This window comes from Suillus fuscotomentosus (assembly GCF_016647785.1).
Source record: "Suillus fuscotomentosus strain FC203 chromosome Unknown F5891scaffold_125, whole genome shotgun sequence".
In the NCBI taxonomy this organism is placed as follows: domain Eukaryota; kingdom Fungi; phylum Basidiomycota; class Agaricomycetes; order Boletales; family Suillaceae; genus Suillus; species Suillus fuscotomentosus.
In genome coordinates, this window is record NW_024539637.1 from 32,693 (window position 1) to 51,495 (window position 18,803).

The 18,803-nt window shown below is 45.4% G+C and overlaps 1 protein-coding gene across 1 annotated transcript; it reads left to right on the plus strand.

Moving 5' to 3' along the window:
- Positions 1-17,797: 17,797 nt before the first annotated feature.
- On the plus strand, positions 17,798-18,803 carry F5891DRAFT_986626 (uncharacterized protein; the record flags this gene model as incomplete). Its single annotated transcript, XM_041377800.1, has 2 exons — positions 17,798-17,803; positions 18,285-18,803. 2 exons carry the CDS (start codon positions 17,798-17,800, stop codon positions 18,801-18,803), a joined length of 525 nt encoding a protein of 174 aa, XP_041218170.1.

The following is an 18,803-nucleotide window of genomic DNA, read 5'->3' on the forward strand; positions in this document are numbered from 1 at the left end:
AGGCAGAGGGGCATGCAGCTGGTATGTAGTTAGACTAGCTACCCAATGTCATGTAGATGTATTGTGAATGTTTTTTTTTGGCACTTTGAAAAATATATGGTTCAGTTCGCGCTCGGACCACAAAAAAACCGAACCGGACCCTTGAGAACCGTTCTTGATGGTCTGGTTCTGGGTTTGATGATTTTGTTGAACCGGACCATGGTCCAGTTCTGGGTTCTCGTCCAAGGCCCTCTGAACCGGACCGAACCGGACCACAGCAGCACTATAATAGTCAGCCAATTCAAAACCATTTATCATTTGTAATGCATGGATTTCCAAATCATTGTCATGTACTCAGCACCTTGTAGTCAGTGCTACAGGCCTACAGCCACTTCCCATCCACTGTGGGTAGTACTTCCAATTAAAATCATTGGAAAATGTACTGATGCTATAAATTTAATTGGAACTTCGACTGAAATTGCAGGTAGTTAATTTCATTGGATGACTAATAACTTATTTTCAGTGCCGACTTCAATTCAGCACCAATATTTCAGCACCAATTCTGCTGAAAGCTGTTTCAGCACAAATGTTACTTGAATTAATTCCAAGTGTCTAATTGGCCCATGCAGACAGCAGCAGAAGCATAGAGATAAACCAGTGCAAATGCGACTCCCCACAGATGACGGGGAGTCCTACAGTACTAGTGCAAGTCACTATTTGTAGTATCCGACTTGTATGACTCTCTGCCGTCACTAAACACCATGGGTTTTATACTACGGTCAATTATGAATGTTCCACCTTGTGTTTGCACCCAACCAACCACACCTGTAATGTTTCAAGCATCTGTAATGACTTGTGCTGTGAGCTCTTTGTAACCGATAATAGATTCCTGAGGTGTCCTTCCCGTTAGTCTTGCAGGGTGTGATTAGGGTGAGAATAAGTTCTGTGGAGCACAGGTGCCAATAAATCTTGTTGTGTCCGAGTTCGCAAACCAATATTGCATCCAGCTGGCCATAACCAACTGTGTTAATGGGGTGTGATTCTGCCATAGCATATGTGATTTCGAACTGGAGCACCAGCCATCAACACTATCTCCGGCAGCAATAAAATGGGAGACATACCTGAACAAATGAGTTGCGAGATGAACGGCTTCGAGCTGCCCTGCTCATCAAGTATTTTGATCTGATTGAATCACCGTTGATTATTCACAATTTTCCCCACAATGGCATCACATGGGGGAGGTAGGGTGGCGAGATCACTATGCTGACCCCCAACAATCTGGACCAGATATACACTAATTCTTTTGCAGGTGTCTTCATCAGGAACATGGTCTGAACGACATGGTGTCCGCAAAACGAGGTTGGGATCTAATTGTTGTTTGTGATGTTAGTCAACAGCAAAACTGATTGAAGCCGAACAACTCACAACTTTCAAATAATTTCTCATTTTCCAAAATGTCCTGACCATGGCGCATGCTAAAGCTTTCAAGCTTGTCTGATAAATCAAACTTGATGCTCAGCTGGCTAAGATATGACAAAAAAGGATGACTTGAGATAGGCCAGTCCAGGGATTCCAACATGGACGAAGGCCAGTTTTGAGGAATAGACAATATCTTTCCACATAGAATGTCCAGTGTACCCATGCGGGACCACTCATCTGCAAGTCATTTGCTACATGCAAACACCCATGGACTGGGAGAGTGCAAACAGGTAATCTTGCCTCGTCATATTGATAGTAATACCTGAGAACATAAACTGTGAGACCATTGTCTTGGGACTTAAGGGTGGCTACATTACCTTTTGTATTCCTGTACCCACTCAGTGAATCCCTGCTTGAGTCCATTGATCTCTTCCACAGATAATTCAAGCCTTATCAAAGTCTTCATCAGTGAGACTAACTTGCACATGTGCATGTAATACTTCCTTTGGGGAAAGCGATTCTGCAGAAGAATGGGGGCAAGGTACATGAACCAGAATCCCCATGCTTCAGCAGTGAAGGAAGATCACTCAGAGGCAATATTACTGAGCGCCCAAACAAACACAGCTGGGATGTCTTGTACTGCAGCTGCGGTCTCTTGACTGATTTCCTCCCAGATGTGAGGTGCGAGCTCATACTCCTCTGTTCCTTCATCCAGACCCTTGAAATGACCAGTCCATAGATCAACAAGTGTAGGGGCGATATTCTCAAGAAACAAATGCATCCACTCCCAGGGTGCACAAGTGGCATAATTGAGCAAGCTGACATGAACAAGGGATGACTCTCCTCGTATACCATGTTCCTTGGACAGTAGATCTCGCTGGTGCTTTGTGATGCACAAGTCCAAGTCTTCCAGAACACGAATGAATCTGGCATTAGTACATAGTGGAAGGCTAAGGGGATTAAGTGAAGGTTGTGTTTGATGTGGTTGACAAGGTGTATTGAGGGGTGTGTAGTAGTTGCACCAATCATGTGAACACCCTTGATGTCACATGACCGGCAAGGCAAATACCTGTTATGGCCCTTGATATTCATCAGTTTTTCAATAGCGACAATGTCGTCATCTCTGCACATGCAATAAGCATGGAGGTAGAAGTTGCAACAATTAGATGCATCATAGGTTTCAATCCCATCAGTGAGCTCTGCAAGTTCATTGTCGAGTGGACAAATGAATGATGCAATGTCTTTTGGCTGGTGGGGCCTGGTATGACCCCAACACATATCACATTCTCCAGATGAGTGCGCACATGTGGAGGAAGGTTGAGATTCATAAGCAGTAAAGGAGTTGCAGATAGTCCACCATGGTGACGATTGAATAAGAGAAAGCCATCCACTGCAAGTGAGAATGCAAGATCATGCTTTCCAGCAAAGAAGCAGTGCAGCCATTCAACCTCATCAACAACAACCTTCGTCTGACAGAGTGTCCGATACCACTGAATCAAATACGTCCCAGAGCACACCAGGCTGATAAATATACTGTTTGCGATATGCAAGACTCTCTATCATTTCTGGGCTTTGAAAAAATGCTTGGAGCCAAGGAATGATTGGAAGGTATAAAAAGTTCCGATGTGCTTGACCACCTACACCATATCGGGGTTCATGGCAGAATGGACATCACAGATGGTGAGAATAATTATCAGTGTATGCGACACATAAATTAATGCAGCAATGGTAATTGATGGCCTTGATCGATCTGATCCCTGACAGTGTGGCAAGATGGTGAAGAATAACCCATTCAGAGTCTATTGTCATTTTGTGTCAGAAGGATCTATGCATCTGATCAAAGACACAATGAGGAATATTGCCCACTAGCTTTAGATGGAATGCTCAAATATTATCACAGTCCTCATCTGTGAGTATATCATTACCTAGGCTACATCAGTGTTAGAGTTTGTGTTTGAATAATAATACATATGGAGTTCATGCATCTCTTTGGCCATTGTCGGACCCTGCCAATCCTCCAGGTCAAGAATCATAGTGTCAAGAGTCATGACAGTGTGATTATCTGTGTCGTACTCATCAAAATCATACATATCTCCAACTTCCGACAGCATGGACTTGTCAGAGGAGGTGCCATCTCCACTGGACTCAGATGACTCCTCGGTGTGATGGGAGGAGTGCGATTTTGCATCCTGCACAGGTGTTGAAGAATGTGGGGATGCTGTAGAATCATTCTAAGCCTCAGAGTCTGAAGTGCCAAAATCAGAGTGTAGAGCTTCACTGGCATTTGCAGAGGCATAGTGTTTTTACCTTTGAGAGCAAAATAAGAATTTGTAACATGAAGGTGCATGGTGACAGCGTTTTTTTTTGTTCTGCAGGCATAGCTAAAATCTAAGTTGTAGTGTTTAAAAATCAGTTCCTCGACATCAACTCTGTATTGTGTTTAAACTCACCTGAAGCCTGAAGGCCTTGTAGTGAGCCTTGCAATATGTGATTGTAGTGGTGCTTCACATTGCAGTTCTTTTATTTGTTGGAAAAGCAAGTCTATTATATAACAATTGACACTGTCTCTGATGCTTGACAATGACTCCAGCGACTATCCTTCTGTGAGGAACTGTGGATCAGTCGAAGAGATCTTCTTGGAAGCATCCAGGATTGAGAACCTGGATCTTGGACTGGTGTTCTTCATGCCTAATACATTCAAAGGAGAGAATGGGTTCTTGACTTAGGCTAGCTCAGGAGCAAAAGAGACATTGCAGACTCAGATGGAACACATCCCCAAAGTATAACAATGCATAGTTACACAGATTTCATGAATGCCACACTTGAACAATGAGAGTGATGATATTTATTATGATGGATATCTAAATGGGATAGAAATACAGAGTAGACTTGAAGTATCTGAGTAAAATTCTCCTGGTTCAAGAGCTTGGAAATGACTTACCAATATCATGAGTAACCAACATATTAGAATTAAAAGTTATCTCGACTTTCCAACTGTCTGTGATCCATTTTCGCTTCAAGACCACCCTTTACCCACTGGTCTGTGTTACAGTGACCCCATCATTTTCCCATCATCACTTGCAGGACTATGCATGTACTATACTTCTTGATCCCCATCTTACTTCTAGCATACCTCATGTCGACCATGAGGATACCTCTTATCTCTGACTTCCTTTTCCTGTACTTCTACAACACCTCATAGATTGGTCCATGCACTCTTTCTTACATATATAAACTCTTGCTATCTCTTGTACATTTTCTTAACTTGAATCTACTCAGTTCTCCCTGATACCTAACTAGGACCTGAGGGTGCCTCCTGATCTAGCTCTTTGCAAAGAGACTAGCCTTTACTCAATCACTTTGCTAGAGTTCTACCTCTAGTCATCGTTACCTGATACTGTACTCTTGATCTCCTTTATTGGAGCTGTTACAGAAGATTCTACCTGAGTTTGTAACAAAAGATTCAAGTTATATTTGAACCCCAGCTATCCAGTGGGGCCTATACTTGACCAAGAAGCCTGCCTCATGCAAGCAACAGCATTCGACCCAAGAAGCCTTTGGGCTGAACCCCTATCCCAGATCTCCAGTCTTGACAGCTGGATTGAACCGACCTCAGACACCCCCGAACCCCTTTCCGGTGTAGAAACAACAATACAGAGAGGAACAAATGATGCTCCAGACTGTATCTAAAAAAATGTTGTAGGTCGTGCATTGCCTAGTCTGCTATGCTTGAGATGACAAGCACGTTCGACCCTAAAGGGGAAGCGAGTGCAGCGAAGATCTAGAGGTACGCGCTGAAGCGAAGCGCGAGAAAGCGCAGGTGCGCGCAAGGCACAAAGGCGTGGGAACGCACGCGCGCGTGCGGAAATGATAGAGAGGTTAGACTTAAGTGGTAATATGATGCAAGATAGGAGAAGAGAGATGCAAAGTGTAGACAAATAGATTTCTACTATGTTCAGCTAGGTAAATAGTGGGTGGTACTCAAGTCAAAAGTAAAGTTGGGTGAAAAGTAAGTGGAAAACTCCCCCTCGTAGTATGTACTGCTGGCGCTTATATAGCGCGCCTAAGCGTGGTCATGCGGAGCCGAAGCACTACCGAGTAGGTATGTAAAGATATATATAAGTAAGGGTCCATTATAAAAATAGAGGTGGAATGATATGCTAATAAAAGAAATGGAAATATACGCACTAGAGGGCTTGGTGGACAGTGGATGGATGCTTCTGGATGGCTGGCGCTATAGGGTGCTCAAGCGCGGGAATGCGCGCGCACGTATACATCGCGATGTAGAGACTCGTGCATCTCATAGTGTGATATGGCGCTTTACACTAGGGAGTATACAGCACCAACTCGCAGCATCACTCTGTGTACCATCCACAGTGATTCCTATATGACGCGCAGCTTTCCCGCGCAACACGCGCCATGCGCGCACCATTCCCGCGCTTCACGATGTATACGCGCGCGCGCGTTCCCGCGCTTGCGCGCCCTATAGCGCCAGCCATCCAGATGCATCCATCCACTGTCCACCAAGCTCCCTAGTGCGTATATTTCCATTTCCTTTATTAGCATAGTTCCACCTTTATTTTTATCATAGTTTCTCACTCATATATATTTTTACATACCTACTCGGTAGCGCTTCGGCTCCGCATGAGCGCGCTTAGGCGCGCTATATAAGCGCCAGCAGTACATACTATTATTGACCGAACTTTTTCACCCATCTTTACTTACCTACTTAATACCTAGAAAGTCGCAGTAGAAACCTATTCATTAGCACATCACATCTCTTCTCTTATCTTGTATCATATCATCACTTAAGTTTAGTCTCTCTTATTTCGCGCCTCGCGCGCGCGCCTTTCCCGCGCTTCGCGCTAATACGCGCGCGCATTCCCACGCCTTCGTACCTTGCACGCACCTGCGCTTTCTCGCTGTAGGGATTCATTTCTGGTTGGGCTTGTAGAGACTGTTTTACCTTACCTTATGTTGGCACTTTTGTAGCTTACATAATCAAGCAATCTTTTCACCAGTTACCAGTATGAGTCTGAGTGCTCAGCAGTTTTCTATGATATTTCCTCTCCTCTGAGCCTTGAGCCTGGTCCAGAAACCCTTTAGGGTCGAATAGCAGCTAGGTTCTGCAAGACCCAACACATTGTTCAGACTCACCATCTGAATTGTTGTACCTTCATCGCGCTTCGCATTTCCACGCATACCTCTAGATCTTTGCTGTACTCACTTCCCCTTTAGGGTCGAACACACTTGTCTCCTCAAGTAACGCAGACTAGGCAACGCGCGACCTTTCAACATTTATAGATACTGTCAGGAGCATCATTTGTTCCTAGCAGTATTGTTGTTTCTGCAGCGAAGCGCGGGAATGGCGCGCATTGCGCGGGAAAGCTGCGCCTCATATAGGAATAGCTGTGGACAGTACACAGAGTGGTGCTGCGAGTTTGTGCTGTATACTCCCTAGTGGAAATTGCCATATCACGCCATGAGAGGCATGATTCTCTACACTGGTACTCCTGAACCAGCCAGGGCCATCATTGGTCCAGGCAAGAATGGTTACCTCTGCATTCGGGCCTATTGAAACACTACCCAACCCTGAACCCACACCATACGTCTCTATAGATAAAGACAAAGAAATCCCCAACGCACCAGCACCAGAAACCAGACTCAGATACAGAGCTAGATACGAAGCTTCCCCACCAGACCCAGAACCCTGTGACAAAGAAGAAGACTTTGACTCAGAAGACGACATGCCTAGACCAGTAGAAAAGAAGATTGGCACTCCCCCTGACTTCAATGGAGACAGAGACACATCCTCCAGATTTATCTGACTCATCCACCTCTATCTAGACATCAATGAGAAGATCTATGTAAGCGATACCAAGAAAATCGGCTTCGCCCTATCATTCTTCAAAGAAGGCGCCACCACAACATGGATGGAAGACTTCATTGACCATGCCATGGAAATAGATCTCGAGACAAGATGGCCTTTCGGCTATGGAACATGGGACAAATTCCTAGATGACTTCTCCACTTCCTTTGATCCCATTGACCCCGCAGGTACTGCATTGTACAAACTGCACAGCCTCAAGCAAGGTGCAGATGTCAATGAGTACATCAACACATTTAAACAGCTCTGTGGCAAAGCTGGAATCACAAACTACACTGCCAAGAAAGATTACTTTCTCTGAGGCCTGAAACCTGGAGTTGTCCACAAGATCTGTAACTCAGGGGATATCCCTGACACCTTCGACGGACTTATTAGAAAAGTCATCAATATGGAGTCTGCCTACCAACTCCTCATGTCCCATCGATCCCATCACCAGAACCCCCAGAATGGCAAGAAGCCAATCTCATGCTACACTCCCAACTGCTCTCGCGATCCCAATGCTATGGACATTGACTGCATGACTGATGAAGCCAGAAACAAACATATGAAGAAGGTATTATGCTTCAAGTGTCACAAAAGTGGCCATCGTGCCAACAACACTGCCTTCCACCCCAAGACCGGAGATGCCCGAAAGAATGATAAAGGAAAGCAACTGGTAAGGTGTACAAAACCTGATGAATAACAGACCTCTAGCAAGGTTGAAGATCTAGAAACCAAGAGAATAGATTTTTAGAACAGGAGCCTACCACAGCATTAGAACTCCCCTATCTTGATGTACAGACTGTCAAAAATGTAGGAAAGACCAGAGAATTTAGGGTGCTGGTCACCGTCTTATCCTCCGAACATCAGAGCAAATCGCTGGAAACCACTGCTGTCATTGACACTGGCACAGTAGCAACATTCATACACTGGATGTTTATCAGAAAACACAAAATCCGAACCCATGAACTATCGCAACCAATCAAGATCCGCACTGCAGATGGAGAACTCTCCAAACACACAGTCACACACTTCTGCCATCTCGCAATCAAGATTGACAATTGAGTTATAGCTTTCTTATGAATCAGGGTGTGGGAATCTGACTATGCTATAGGGAGGTGTCAGAAAGGTCCACCTCCCAGCTATATTTATGTTCCCTATAGCGTGGAAGGCCGACACTACCATGTGAAGATATAGACATTTTGGTTTGATGACTCATTGAGACACTTTTTTGACTTTAATTTTTTTTAGATAAATCAGACCACCTAGACAAAATATCATTACTAAATATTTCAAAAAATGGTGTCATATTAATTATATGGTCTGATTTTAATATCTGACATTTATATAAGTACAAGCTAAACCATGAAATCCTTCATAATCCTCATGAAGTCTATCTCTCCTGCTCAAAAGGATAATATCCTTGTTCTTACCTCCTCTGGTCTATCTACTAGACAGATTGCTTCCAAAACTGGTCTTAGCAGGGCTACTATTGCTAGAGTCATCAAGAAGTCTATTCCAAACAAAGAAAATATCAATATGGGACATCCCTCTAAGCTCACCCCTCATGACAAAAGAGCTATTGTCCATTCTATTCTATCTGGAGAAGCTTCAAATGCTGTTCAAGCCACCAAACTCATTAATTCCATCATCTCCTCCACTGTCTCCACCCAAACAGTAAGAAATACTCTCAAGGCAGCTAACCTGAAAGCTGTAACCAAGAAGAAGAAACCACTTCTTTCACCAGCTCATAGGAAGAAGAGACTAGCCTTTGCTCTAAAGCACCAACACTGGACTATTGAGGACTGGAAGAGGGTTATTTGGTCAGATGAGACCAAAATCAATAGACTAGGGTCAGATGGTCAGGAATATGTATGAAAAAAGGCAGGAGAACCACTAGGAGAAAGAGAGGTGAAAGGCACACTAAAGTTTGAAGGGGGAAACTTGATGGTATGGGGCTGTATGGGATGGAATGGAGTGGGAATTTTGTGTGAGGTGGAGGGGAGGATGAATGCAGAGCAGTATGTCTCCATTCTAGAGGAGTGTCTGCTCAGAAGCATGCAGGAGTCAGGTGTTGATGAAGAAGACATCATTTTCCAGCAGGACAATGATCCCAAGCATACCTCAAAACTGGCCACCAAATGGTTTGAAGACCATGATATCAGTGTTCTATCATGGCCAGCACAGTCTCCAGACCTCAATCCTATTGAACATCTCTGGGAATTACTCAAAAGACTACTTGCTGCCTATCAAGATTCTCCAAAGGGGCTATTTGAACTATGGGAGAGAGTTGTGGTAGAGTGGAAAAGAATTACCAAAGAGGAATGTCAGAGATTGATAGAAAATATGCCCAGAAGAATAGCAGCAGTGATTAAAGCCAAGGGAGGTAACACAAAGTACTAGAATTATAAAGATTGTATTGGTCAAACTTAAAGTCAAAAAAGTGTCTCAATGAGTCATCAAATTAAAATGTCCATATCTTCACACGGTAGTGTCGGCCTCCCACGCTATAGGGAACATAAATATAGCTGGGATGTGGACCTTTCTGACACCTCCCTATAGCATAGTCAGATTCCCACACCCTGACTCATAAGAAAGCAATTACATGAAAACCAACAAACATTGAGACACTTTTTTGAGCCACTGTATGATCGGAAAATTTAATGTCCTCAACATGAGTGACAGATATGATCCTCCTTGGAAAACCATGGCTGAATGCCATGAACCCCGACATCGACTGGACCAATGATACCCTTTGATTACCCGCTACTCCCTGATCCATTAGACTTGAGAACCTCTACCGAAGAAAGCAAGGATGCCACATGGTATACATGAAGAAACCATCAGTATCCGAAGAACTCAAGAAAGAAGGAGACTATCCTGCTCATAATCTGCTGCCTATGAATGGCAAAAGAACCATTGAACGAATCAAACTTAGGGATGAAGAAGTCTTCCACGATGCACTTGAAGAACTTCCCCCCACCATGCCTGACCACACCTTTCCTCCTCAGTATGACACCAACTGGGATGTATGGGACAATGTCCTAACAGAACCATGGGAAAAAGATCGTTTCCTTGCTAAAAGAGTAGATGACCCTGCAACGTACCTTCTCAATGACGATGAAGTATTGATCAAATACACCCAAGATGGTTCTGAGGTAACCTTATTTGAAAACCTCACATTTGACACCCCTCTCATCCGTGATGGCACATCCACTGCCCAGATTCGCTGTATGGCATCCCTTACTCCACTCAGGAACCAATGGATTCTGAGAAAGGCCGAAGAAGAAGAATATCTGAAAACCAGCAACAAAGCCCAAGAATTTGCTGTAGAGACTCATGCCTCTCATGGCCTGATATGGCAGTTTTCACTAGGGAGTACATAGCACGAACTTGTAGTGTCACTCTGTGCACTACCTGCAGCTATCTCTATATGAGGCACAGCTTTCCCGCGCTTGATCGCCCTATAGTGCCAGCCATCCGGGAGCACCCATCCACTGTCCACCAAGCTCTCTAGTGCGTGTATTTCTGTTTCCCTTATTTGCATATCATTCCACCTGTATTTTTATCATGGACCCTTACTTATATATATCTTTACATACTAGACCTTATTCGGTAGCACTTCGGCTCCGCATGACAGTGCTTAGGTACCTTATATAAGCGCCAGCATTACCTTACCACTGAGATTACCTTACTTCACCTCTCACTTTACCTAGCACTTACTATCTAGAAAGTCGCAGTTGAACTCTATTTGTTTACATCTCGCACTCTCACATCTCTTATCTTGCATCATATCATCACTTAAGCATAGTCTCTCTCATTTCCACATACCTGCGCGCACTTTCCCGCGTATTCCCGCGCCTTCGTGGCTTGCGTGCACCTGCGCTTTCTCACGCTTCGCATTGGCCAATCAGTAGCGCCTTCAGCACATATCTCTAGATCCTTGCTGCACTTGCTTCCCCTTTAGGGTCGAATGCACTTGTCTTCTCAAGTATAGCAGACTAGGCAACGCGCGACCTTTCAACATTTACAGATACAGTCAGGAGCCTCATTCGCACCTCACAGTATTGTTGTTTCTACAACTGGAGCCCACTGCGAGGGGAACAGTCAGCAAGATCTAGTTCTGCGCATCTTCGCACTTAGTGCCATTTCACGCATATAGGTCAATCTCTTTGCATTTTCAAAAGCTAATCAATTTCTAGTCACGCATTCTCACACCTTGCGCGTGCGCAATATTCCCACGCCTGTGCGCCTCACGCGCGCACCTTTACCGCACTTCAAATGCCTTATAGAATGCCCATCCATGGCACAGCAAATGCGCCCAAGTTTGATGGCACTACAGACAACCTCACCGAGTTCATTGACACATATGAGCAACTCGCTGATGAAGCAGGACTCCAAGGACTCAATCACATCAAAGGTATTATCCGCTACCTTGAACGCAACAATTGAGAACTATGGGGTGGAATACCCGAGGTGCAAGTAAGCAATTACGACGCCTTCTTAGACGAGGTGAAGGTAATGTACCCTGGATGGGATGGTAAAAGATGCTATGTGCGCCATCGCGCGTGAATACGCTAACAAGCCAATGCCCTCTTGCATGGAACTAAGCAATTACTTGCGCGCATTCAGGAAGGTTATGCAGCCACTTATAGATGAAGATCACATTGGAAAGGCCGAACACGACCACTTATTCATGGAAGGAATCCCTAGTGATGCTCAGGTGCAAATTCGCTTGCACCTTATGATCAAGTTCCCTGACCACCACCCATACGACCCATACCCATTCATGGATGTCTTCGCAGCTGCACAGTTCCTATTACCTGCCCGCGCTTTTCCCGCGCCAAGCACGCCAGTTAGCGCGCCCATGGTAGTGCCAGTGCAAGCTAAAGTGGCTAAGTGCAAAGATTGCTACTATGTGAACCGCACAACACAGGATACGACCACTAGCACTAGTGTGGCAGCTGGACTCTTCTATCGTGCACCCTCAGAAGTTGCACTTGACAAAAGGCCACCAGTTCCAATTCTTGTGCCTCGCATGCGTGCTGTTCCTGCGCCTTCGCGCGATTCACGCACACCTGAATCATCAACTGCGCCAGCACGCAAAGCTATACCAGTGTTAAGACCATGCACAAAGGGTAGGACTGATTCTGAGGGGCTTGGCTTCAGCTCGTGCGCTGTGCCCCTTACCCGAGTATGTGCCCTTAATTTCAGATTGGTGTCCGAAGAAAGTCCGAAGACATCTGAAGGACATCCGAAGGCATGGGAAACTTCGGAAGGACTTTCCGGACAGGTGCAAGTAACTTCCGGATGAGTGCAGGAAAGTTCCAGAGGAACTTTCGGAAATTACGATGAGGTTTCGTCCTGATATGAATATGTATCCTGAGTAGAAGTAAACAGAGGAAAGGCTGCAAGGACAAAGTATGAAGCAGAATAGGTCCGGAGAACCACGGGAAAGATCCGGATGAACTTCTGGAAACTACGGAGGATCAGATGAGCAGATGAGTGGAGTATTGGATAAGTAGAGCTCCGGCCTAGGGAGAAACTCCCTAGGCCTGAGATGGATAACAACTAAGTTGGAAGACTAGAACTGATATGAGGACTTAGAGTGAAGACTAGTGCAAGGACTAATATGATATTCAGACTGAGGAACTACAGGACATATACAAGAGTTTATATACTAAGTGACTATCGGAAAGATCAATAAGCAAAGGTCCGAGGCTATGTATGAAGCATAAGCAAAGTTGTCAAACGCGAGTTGGAAATGAAGCATAGGTTAATGGATCAGTAAGCATACTGGTAGTAAGTATAACCGAGATACCGGTAACAAGGAAATACCGGATAGGCTGTGTTAACGTTATATGCACAGGAAATGAATTAAGTAGCTTATCGTATATCGGATTGGACCAGACCAGATCGGATATGGTCTGGACAAGATGCGTGGATGTATGGGATATGATATTAGGGCGATAGGACAAAGGATGAATGAAGCAGGCTAGCTGTGGAGTTACAGAGGTCTGATGTATGGAGGTAAAGGGATCTGGATGTGGATGTGTGGATGTGGATGTGCAGAGGTGCAGGGATCTGGATGGGTAGAGGACTGGAGACATGGATAAGGCGTCCGAAGGTCCGGATGATGCGTGGGAATATTATCGGATGTAGGTCCGGAATACGGGATATGACAACCAGATGGCACCACTGTAGATTACGAACTCGAGCACGCGCTCATGAAGCGCACTGCAGGCGCCTCTTTGCTTTCATCATCAGCACCATCTCCTTCACAATCCGCATCATCATCACCATCTATCGAATCGCCAGAAGTCAGGGATTACTCTAAACATCTATTGCACACTAACGCGCCATTGCTCGAAACGCGCGCGCCTACCGCTATCGCATCGCAAGTCAGGGATGACTCTAAACATCTATTGCACACTAACACATCGCTAGAAACATGCCTGCCCCTCGCTATCGCAACACTTAAGGAAGACATCTCACCAAACGCACCATCTCCATCACCACTATCACCGCTCGCATCATTAGAGGTCAGGGATGACCCTAAATATCAATTGCGCCTTAGCGCGCCTATAGAAGAGCCTTCTACCGCATCAGAAGCTCAAGTTGCACCTTGCATCAACCAGAGTTTGCCTCTGGTAGTTCCAATTGTCACTAACAATCATGCATACGTTGCACTTTTTGCTTCCAGTGGCTATCGCTTGCCGATAAAGCATCTGTGCATCACAGCGCCTAACCACCAAGCAGAGCATGTCTCAGGCGACCCTGGGGTAACTCAGGCGCACCATATTGCGCCTGAGGATGCGCACTGTGCGTGCCTAGAGGCAGTGTATATTTACCCTCATCTCATTTTGCGCTTTTTGTCTTTTTCATGTTTGAAGCTCTTAAGGAGCTATATGACACTTCCAATCACTTTGATTTCATCTTCGCACTACCCCTTATTTATGCGCCATGATCGTGCATTCCCACGCCTCGCACATTCATAACTTTAGCAGAGTTTTCACACTATCGCATTTCTTTCACTTCTCCCCTTTTAAATTGCATTTCTTTCATTCAACACAAGGTATATTACAATCAGCCATCCAGGCGCGACTTAGGCGCGCACCTGACACATACATATGCGCCTAACTCCCCTATCATCATCTTTAACTTCACACTTCCCACATTTATTCGCATTCTTCGCGTGTTTGCTTACCATGTCAAATTCGTTCTTGCACACCCTGATGCACACTATTCTCCTTCACCTATGCGCCTTGATATATCACCCTTACAGCCCATTTGTGCAACATTTGCGCCTAATTCAACATTATATACATCTCTTGCTAACATGTTTGCAGGAAAATGGCCGTTCCTCGTGTGTTCGGCCAATATAATCAAATTCGCGCAAAATCGCCCCAAAGTGCGCACATCATGCGCATCCTATCAGCTTGTAGAGCACCTCTATACCCCTCGCAGCGCCTCCCATTGGCGCGCCTTCAACCTGCAGTGTGTTGTGCAGGAATTCATTCTGCTAGTTACAAGCCTCCCAAGCGCGCCAGCCTTGCGCATTCCAACCATACCTTGGGTAAAGTGTCAGCTCGCAAGAGACGTGAAGCACACTAGTCACGTGCTTAAGGAGGAGGATCGAGTGCTTCAGTGGCGCACCAAAGAGAAGATATACCATCACTGTCCATATGATATCATTCGTTTTACCCTGGGTTTCGTCCAGCACTCTTTCATTTTTATTTCTCTCATTATAACACCGTCCAAAGGACTAATAACACACTAATATATATGCATATAAGAATCCCCTAGAAGACCATAGAAGAAAAACAACAAAACAACCTTAGATTGTGCCCGCCTAGCTCAATAGGATATTATTTAATTTCAAACGCATGATGCAGCACCATGCTCTTTTTACCTTAGAACGCACGCATATGCGCGCAATATTCCCACGCCCATGCACCTCATGTGCGCGCTTCCCGCGCCTCGCTTATAGGAAGGTATAGATGTTGACAGCTGCACAAAGAAGACAAGTCGGATAGGACATCTGCAAAGTTTACCATTTTCCTTTCATATTTTCACATATAGTTTTACTCATGCTGTTCAAACCTTTAGCACCTAATATTTAGCGCGCCTAGCAGGACTTGGTTTGGACATGGATTGGATCGCTCTTGGACCACGCCACTTCGCATCATATGCACAATACAACACATGCGACACTCATACACTTTCTCATGCCTTGTGCGCACGCGCTTTCCCGCTGTAGAAACAACAATACTGCCAGGAACAAAGATAGCTCCTAGCTGTATCTATAAATGTTGTAGGTCGTGCGTTGCCTAGTCTGCGATACTTGAGATGGCAAGTGCGTTCGACCCTATAGGGGAAGCGAGTGCAGCGAAGATCTACAGGTACGCGCTGAAGCGAAGTGCAAGAAAGTGCAGGTGCGCGCAAGGCGCGGGAACACGCGCGCAGGAAAGCGCGCGTGCGTATGCAGAAACAACAGAGAGGTTAGACTTAAGTGATGATATGATACTAGATAAGAGAAGAGAGATGCGAGGTGTAAACAGATAGAGTTCTACTATGTTCTGCTAAGTAGTAAGTAAGTAGTAATAGGTAAATGGGAGGTAAAGTAAGTTGTGAAAGGTAAGTAAGTAATAGTATGTACTGCTGGCGCTTATTTAGCGCGCCTAAGCGCGGTCATGCGGAGCCGAAGCGCTACCGAGTAGGTATGTAAAGATATATATAAGTGAGAATTCATGATAAAAATAAAGGTGGAATGATATGCTAATAAAAGAAATGGAAATATACGCACTAGAGGGCTTGGTGGACAGTGGATGGATGCTTCTGGATGGCTGGCGCTATAGGGCACGCAAGCGCGGGAACGCGCGCACGCGTATACATCGCGAAGCGTGGGAATGGTGCGCGCATGGCGCGCGTTGCGCGGGAAAGCTGCGCCTCATATAGGAATTGCTGTGGACAGTACACAGAGTGGTGCTGCGAGTTGGTGCTGTATACTCCCTTAGTGGAAACTGCCATATCACGCCATGAGAGGCATGAGTCTCTACACCGCGCTTCACACTGTACATGCACGTCTCACTCACGCTTCATGCTCCACATCCATATCAGCCTTGCATCATCGCCCCACACCCATGGCGCACTATTCACACCAGAGTCACCCTCACAATTCACCATGCTATGCGCATTGTCGTGCCTTGTGCATGCACGCGCATTCCCACACCTTCGCACCTCACACGCACCTGTGCCTTCCTGCGCTTCGCACATCGTGCAATAATTCCTGCACTCGTGCATTCATCACCCAACAACCCAAGCATTGTACATGCATCACACGTGCATACTATCACTCGACATCCTCACCACACGCGCGCTGAGTGGGGACACTCAGAATTTAAAGTCCCTGGGAGATGTAGAGACTCATGCCTCTCATGGTGCGATATGGCACCTTTCACTAGGAAGTTCACGGCACAAACTTGTAGTATCACTCTGTGTGCTACCCACAGCTATCCCTATATGAGGTGCAGCTTTCCCACGCAACACGCGCCATGCGCGCACCATTCCCGCGCTTTGTGATGTATATGCACGTGTGCGTTCCCGTGCTTGAGCGCCCTATAGTGCCAGCCATCCAGATGCATCCATCCACTGTCCTCCAAGTTCTCTAGTGCGTATATTTCTGTTTCTCTCATTTGTATATTGTTCCACCTTATTTTTATCATGGACCCTTACTTATATATATCTCTACATACCTACTCAGTAGCGCTTCGGCTCCACATTACAGCGCTTAGGTGCGCTATATAAGCACCAGCAGTACATACTACTCCTCATTTTTTTACTTTACTTGAACTTCACTTTGGCACTCACTTACAAGTAACTACCCACTTACTACTTAGTAGAACATAGTTGAAATCTATTGGTCTATACTTTGCATCTCTCTTCTCTTGTCTTACATCATATCATCACTTAAGCTTACTCTTTCTCATTTCCGCATACATACGTGCACTTTTCCGCACTTCGCGCAGCACGCACGCGCATTCCCGCGCCTTCTCACGCTCCGCTTCAGCACATACTTCTAGATCCTCGCTGCACTCGCTTCCCCGAAAGGGTCGAACACGCTTGTCATCTCAAGCATAGCAGACTAGGCAATGCGCGGCCTTACAAACATTTATAGATACAGTCAGGAGCTTCATTTGTTCCTCACAGTATTGTTGTTTCTACAGCGCTTCGCTGTATTGTTGTTTCTACAATGTGCTGGGATGGATTCAAATCCCAAGCCAAAAAGACTTATCCCAAAGCCGCCTAGAGCTGCTGGTAAGCGTAATGGATACCAAGTCCAGGAGGCGATGGGCCTAGGTGACGATAAGTGGCAGTATAATGCTCTAATGGTGAATATATGCACTTGAAAAATTCAAATGAGCCTAACTAACACTCCAACTCAAGGCTGCTACAAGACAATGCTGCCGGCAGTATCTGGACCTCAACAAGACCTATTGTGGGCAGGATGAAAATGAGATTGCTCTTGTAGTCATGAAGGTGAGCGTGTATTAAGAATTGACAGAGCCTTAGACTCACCCATCATATAGGTACAGAAAAGCACCCTTTTTTGCACAAGTTCAGAAACGTGTGGCCTGTATGAGACTGGATCCAACAGTTCCTGCACAACCATGTCAATGACCACAGACATTGGCTCGGTGTAGGGATTCATTTCTGGCTGGGCTGGTAGAGACTGTTTTTACCTTACCTTATGTTGGCACTTTTGTAGCTTACATAAGCAAGTTATCTTTTCACCAGTTACCAGTATGAGTCTGAGAGATCAGCAAGTTTTCATGATATTTCCTCTCCTCTGAGCCTTAAGCCTGGTCCAGAAACCCTTTAGGGTCAAATAGCAGCTAGGTTCTGCAAGACCCAACATTGTTCAAACTCACCATCTGAATTGTCTCACCTTCATCGGTCAAGGGAACAAGGTAAGCAATATGTTATTTATATTTATTGTTCTACTTTAATACATCACTAGGTGTGGGGATACTCAGATGATGAGGAGAGTGAAGAACTGGACGATGATGAAGATGAAGATCAGGATGAGTATGAAGATCAAGACACAGATGAAGACTGGCACCCAGATGAAGACCAGGACCCAGATGAAGACAAAGATCAGGACCTAGACTGGGCTGAAGGTGAGAATGAAGACCAGGCCAAAGACGAGGATGGAGAGCAGGACGAGGCCCAAGATAAGGATGAGGGCCAGCATAATAACCTGGACCTGGAGACCCAGCATGAAGATCAAGATGAGCACATTGACCACCAGTCTGTGGGCAAGGACGAGGACAACATTGACCAGCGAGCAAATACAGCATACAAGCTATTTAATGTTCCTCCTCACCTTGTTAAACTAGCAAACAAGATATCTGCTGACTCCGACAAAGAAGTTTACCCACCTCTGAAGAAAAAGGCCTCTCAATTGGGGAAGCAGAAGATGGTCATAGAGTCAGACAAAGATGTTGAATGCCCACCTCTGAAGAAAAAGGCTCCTTGA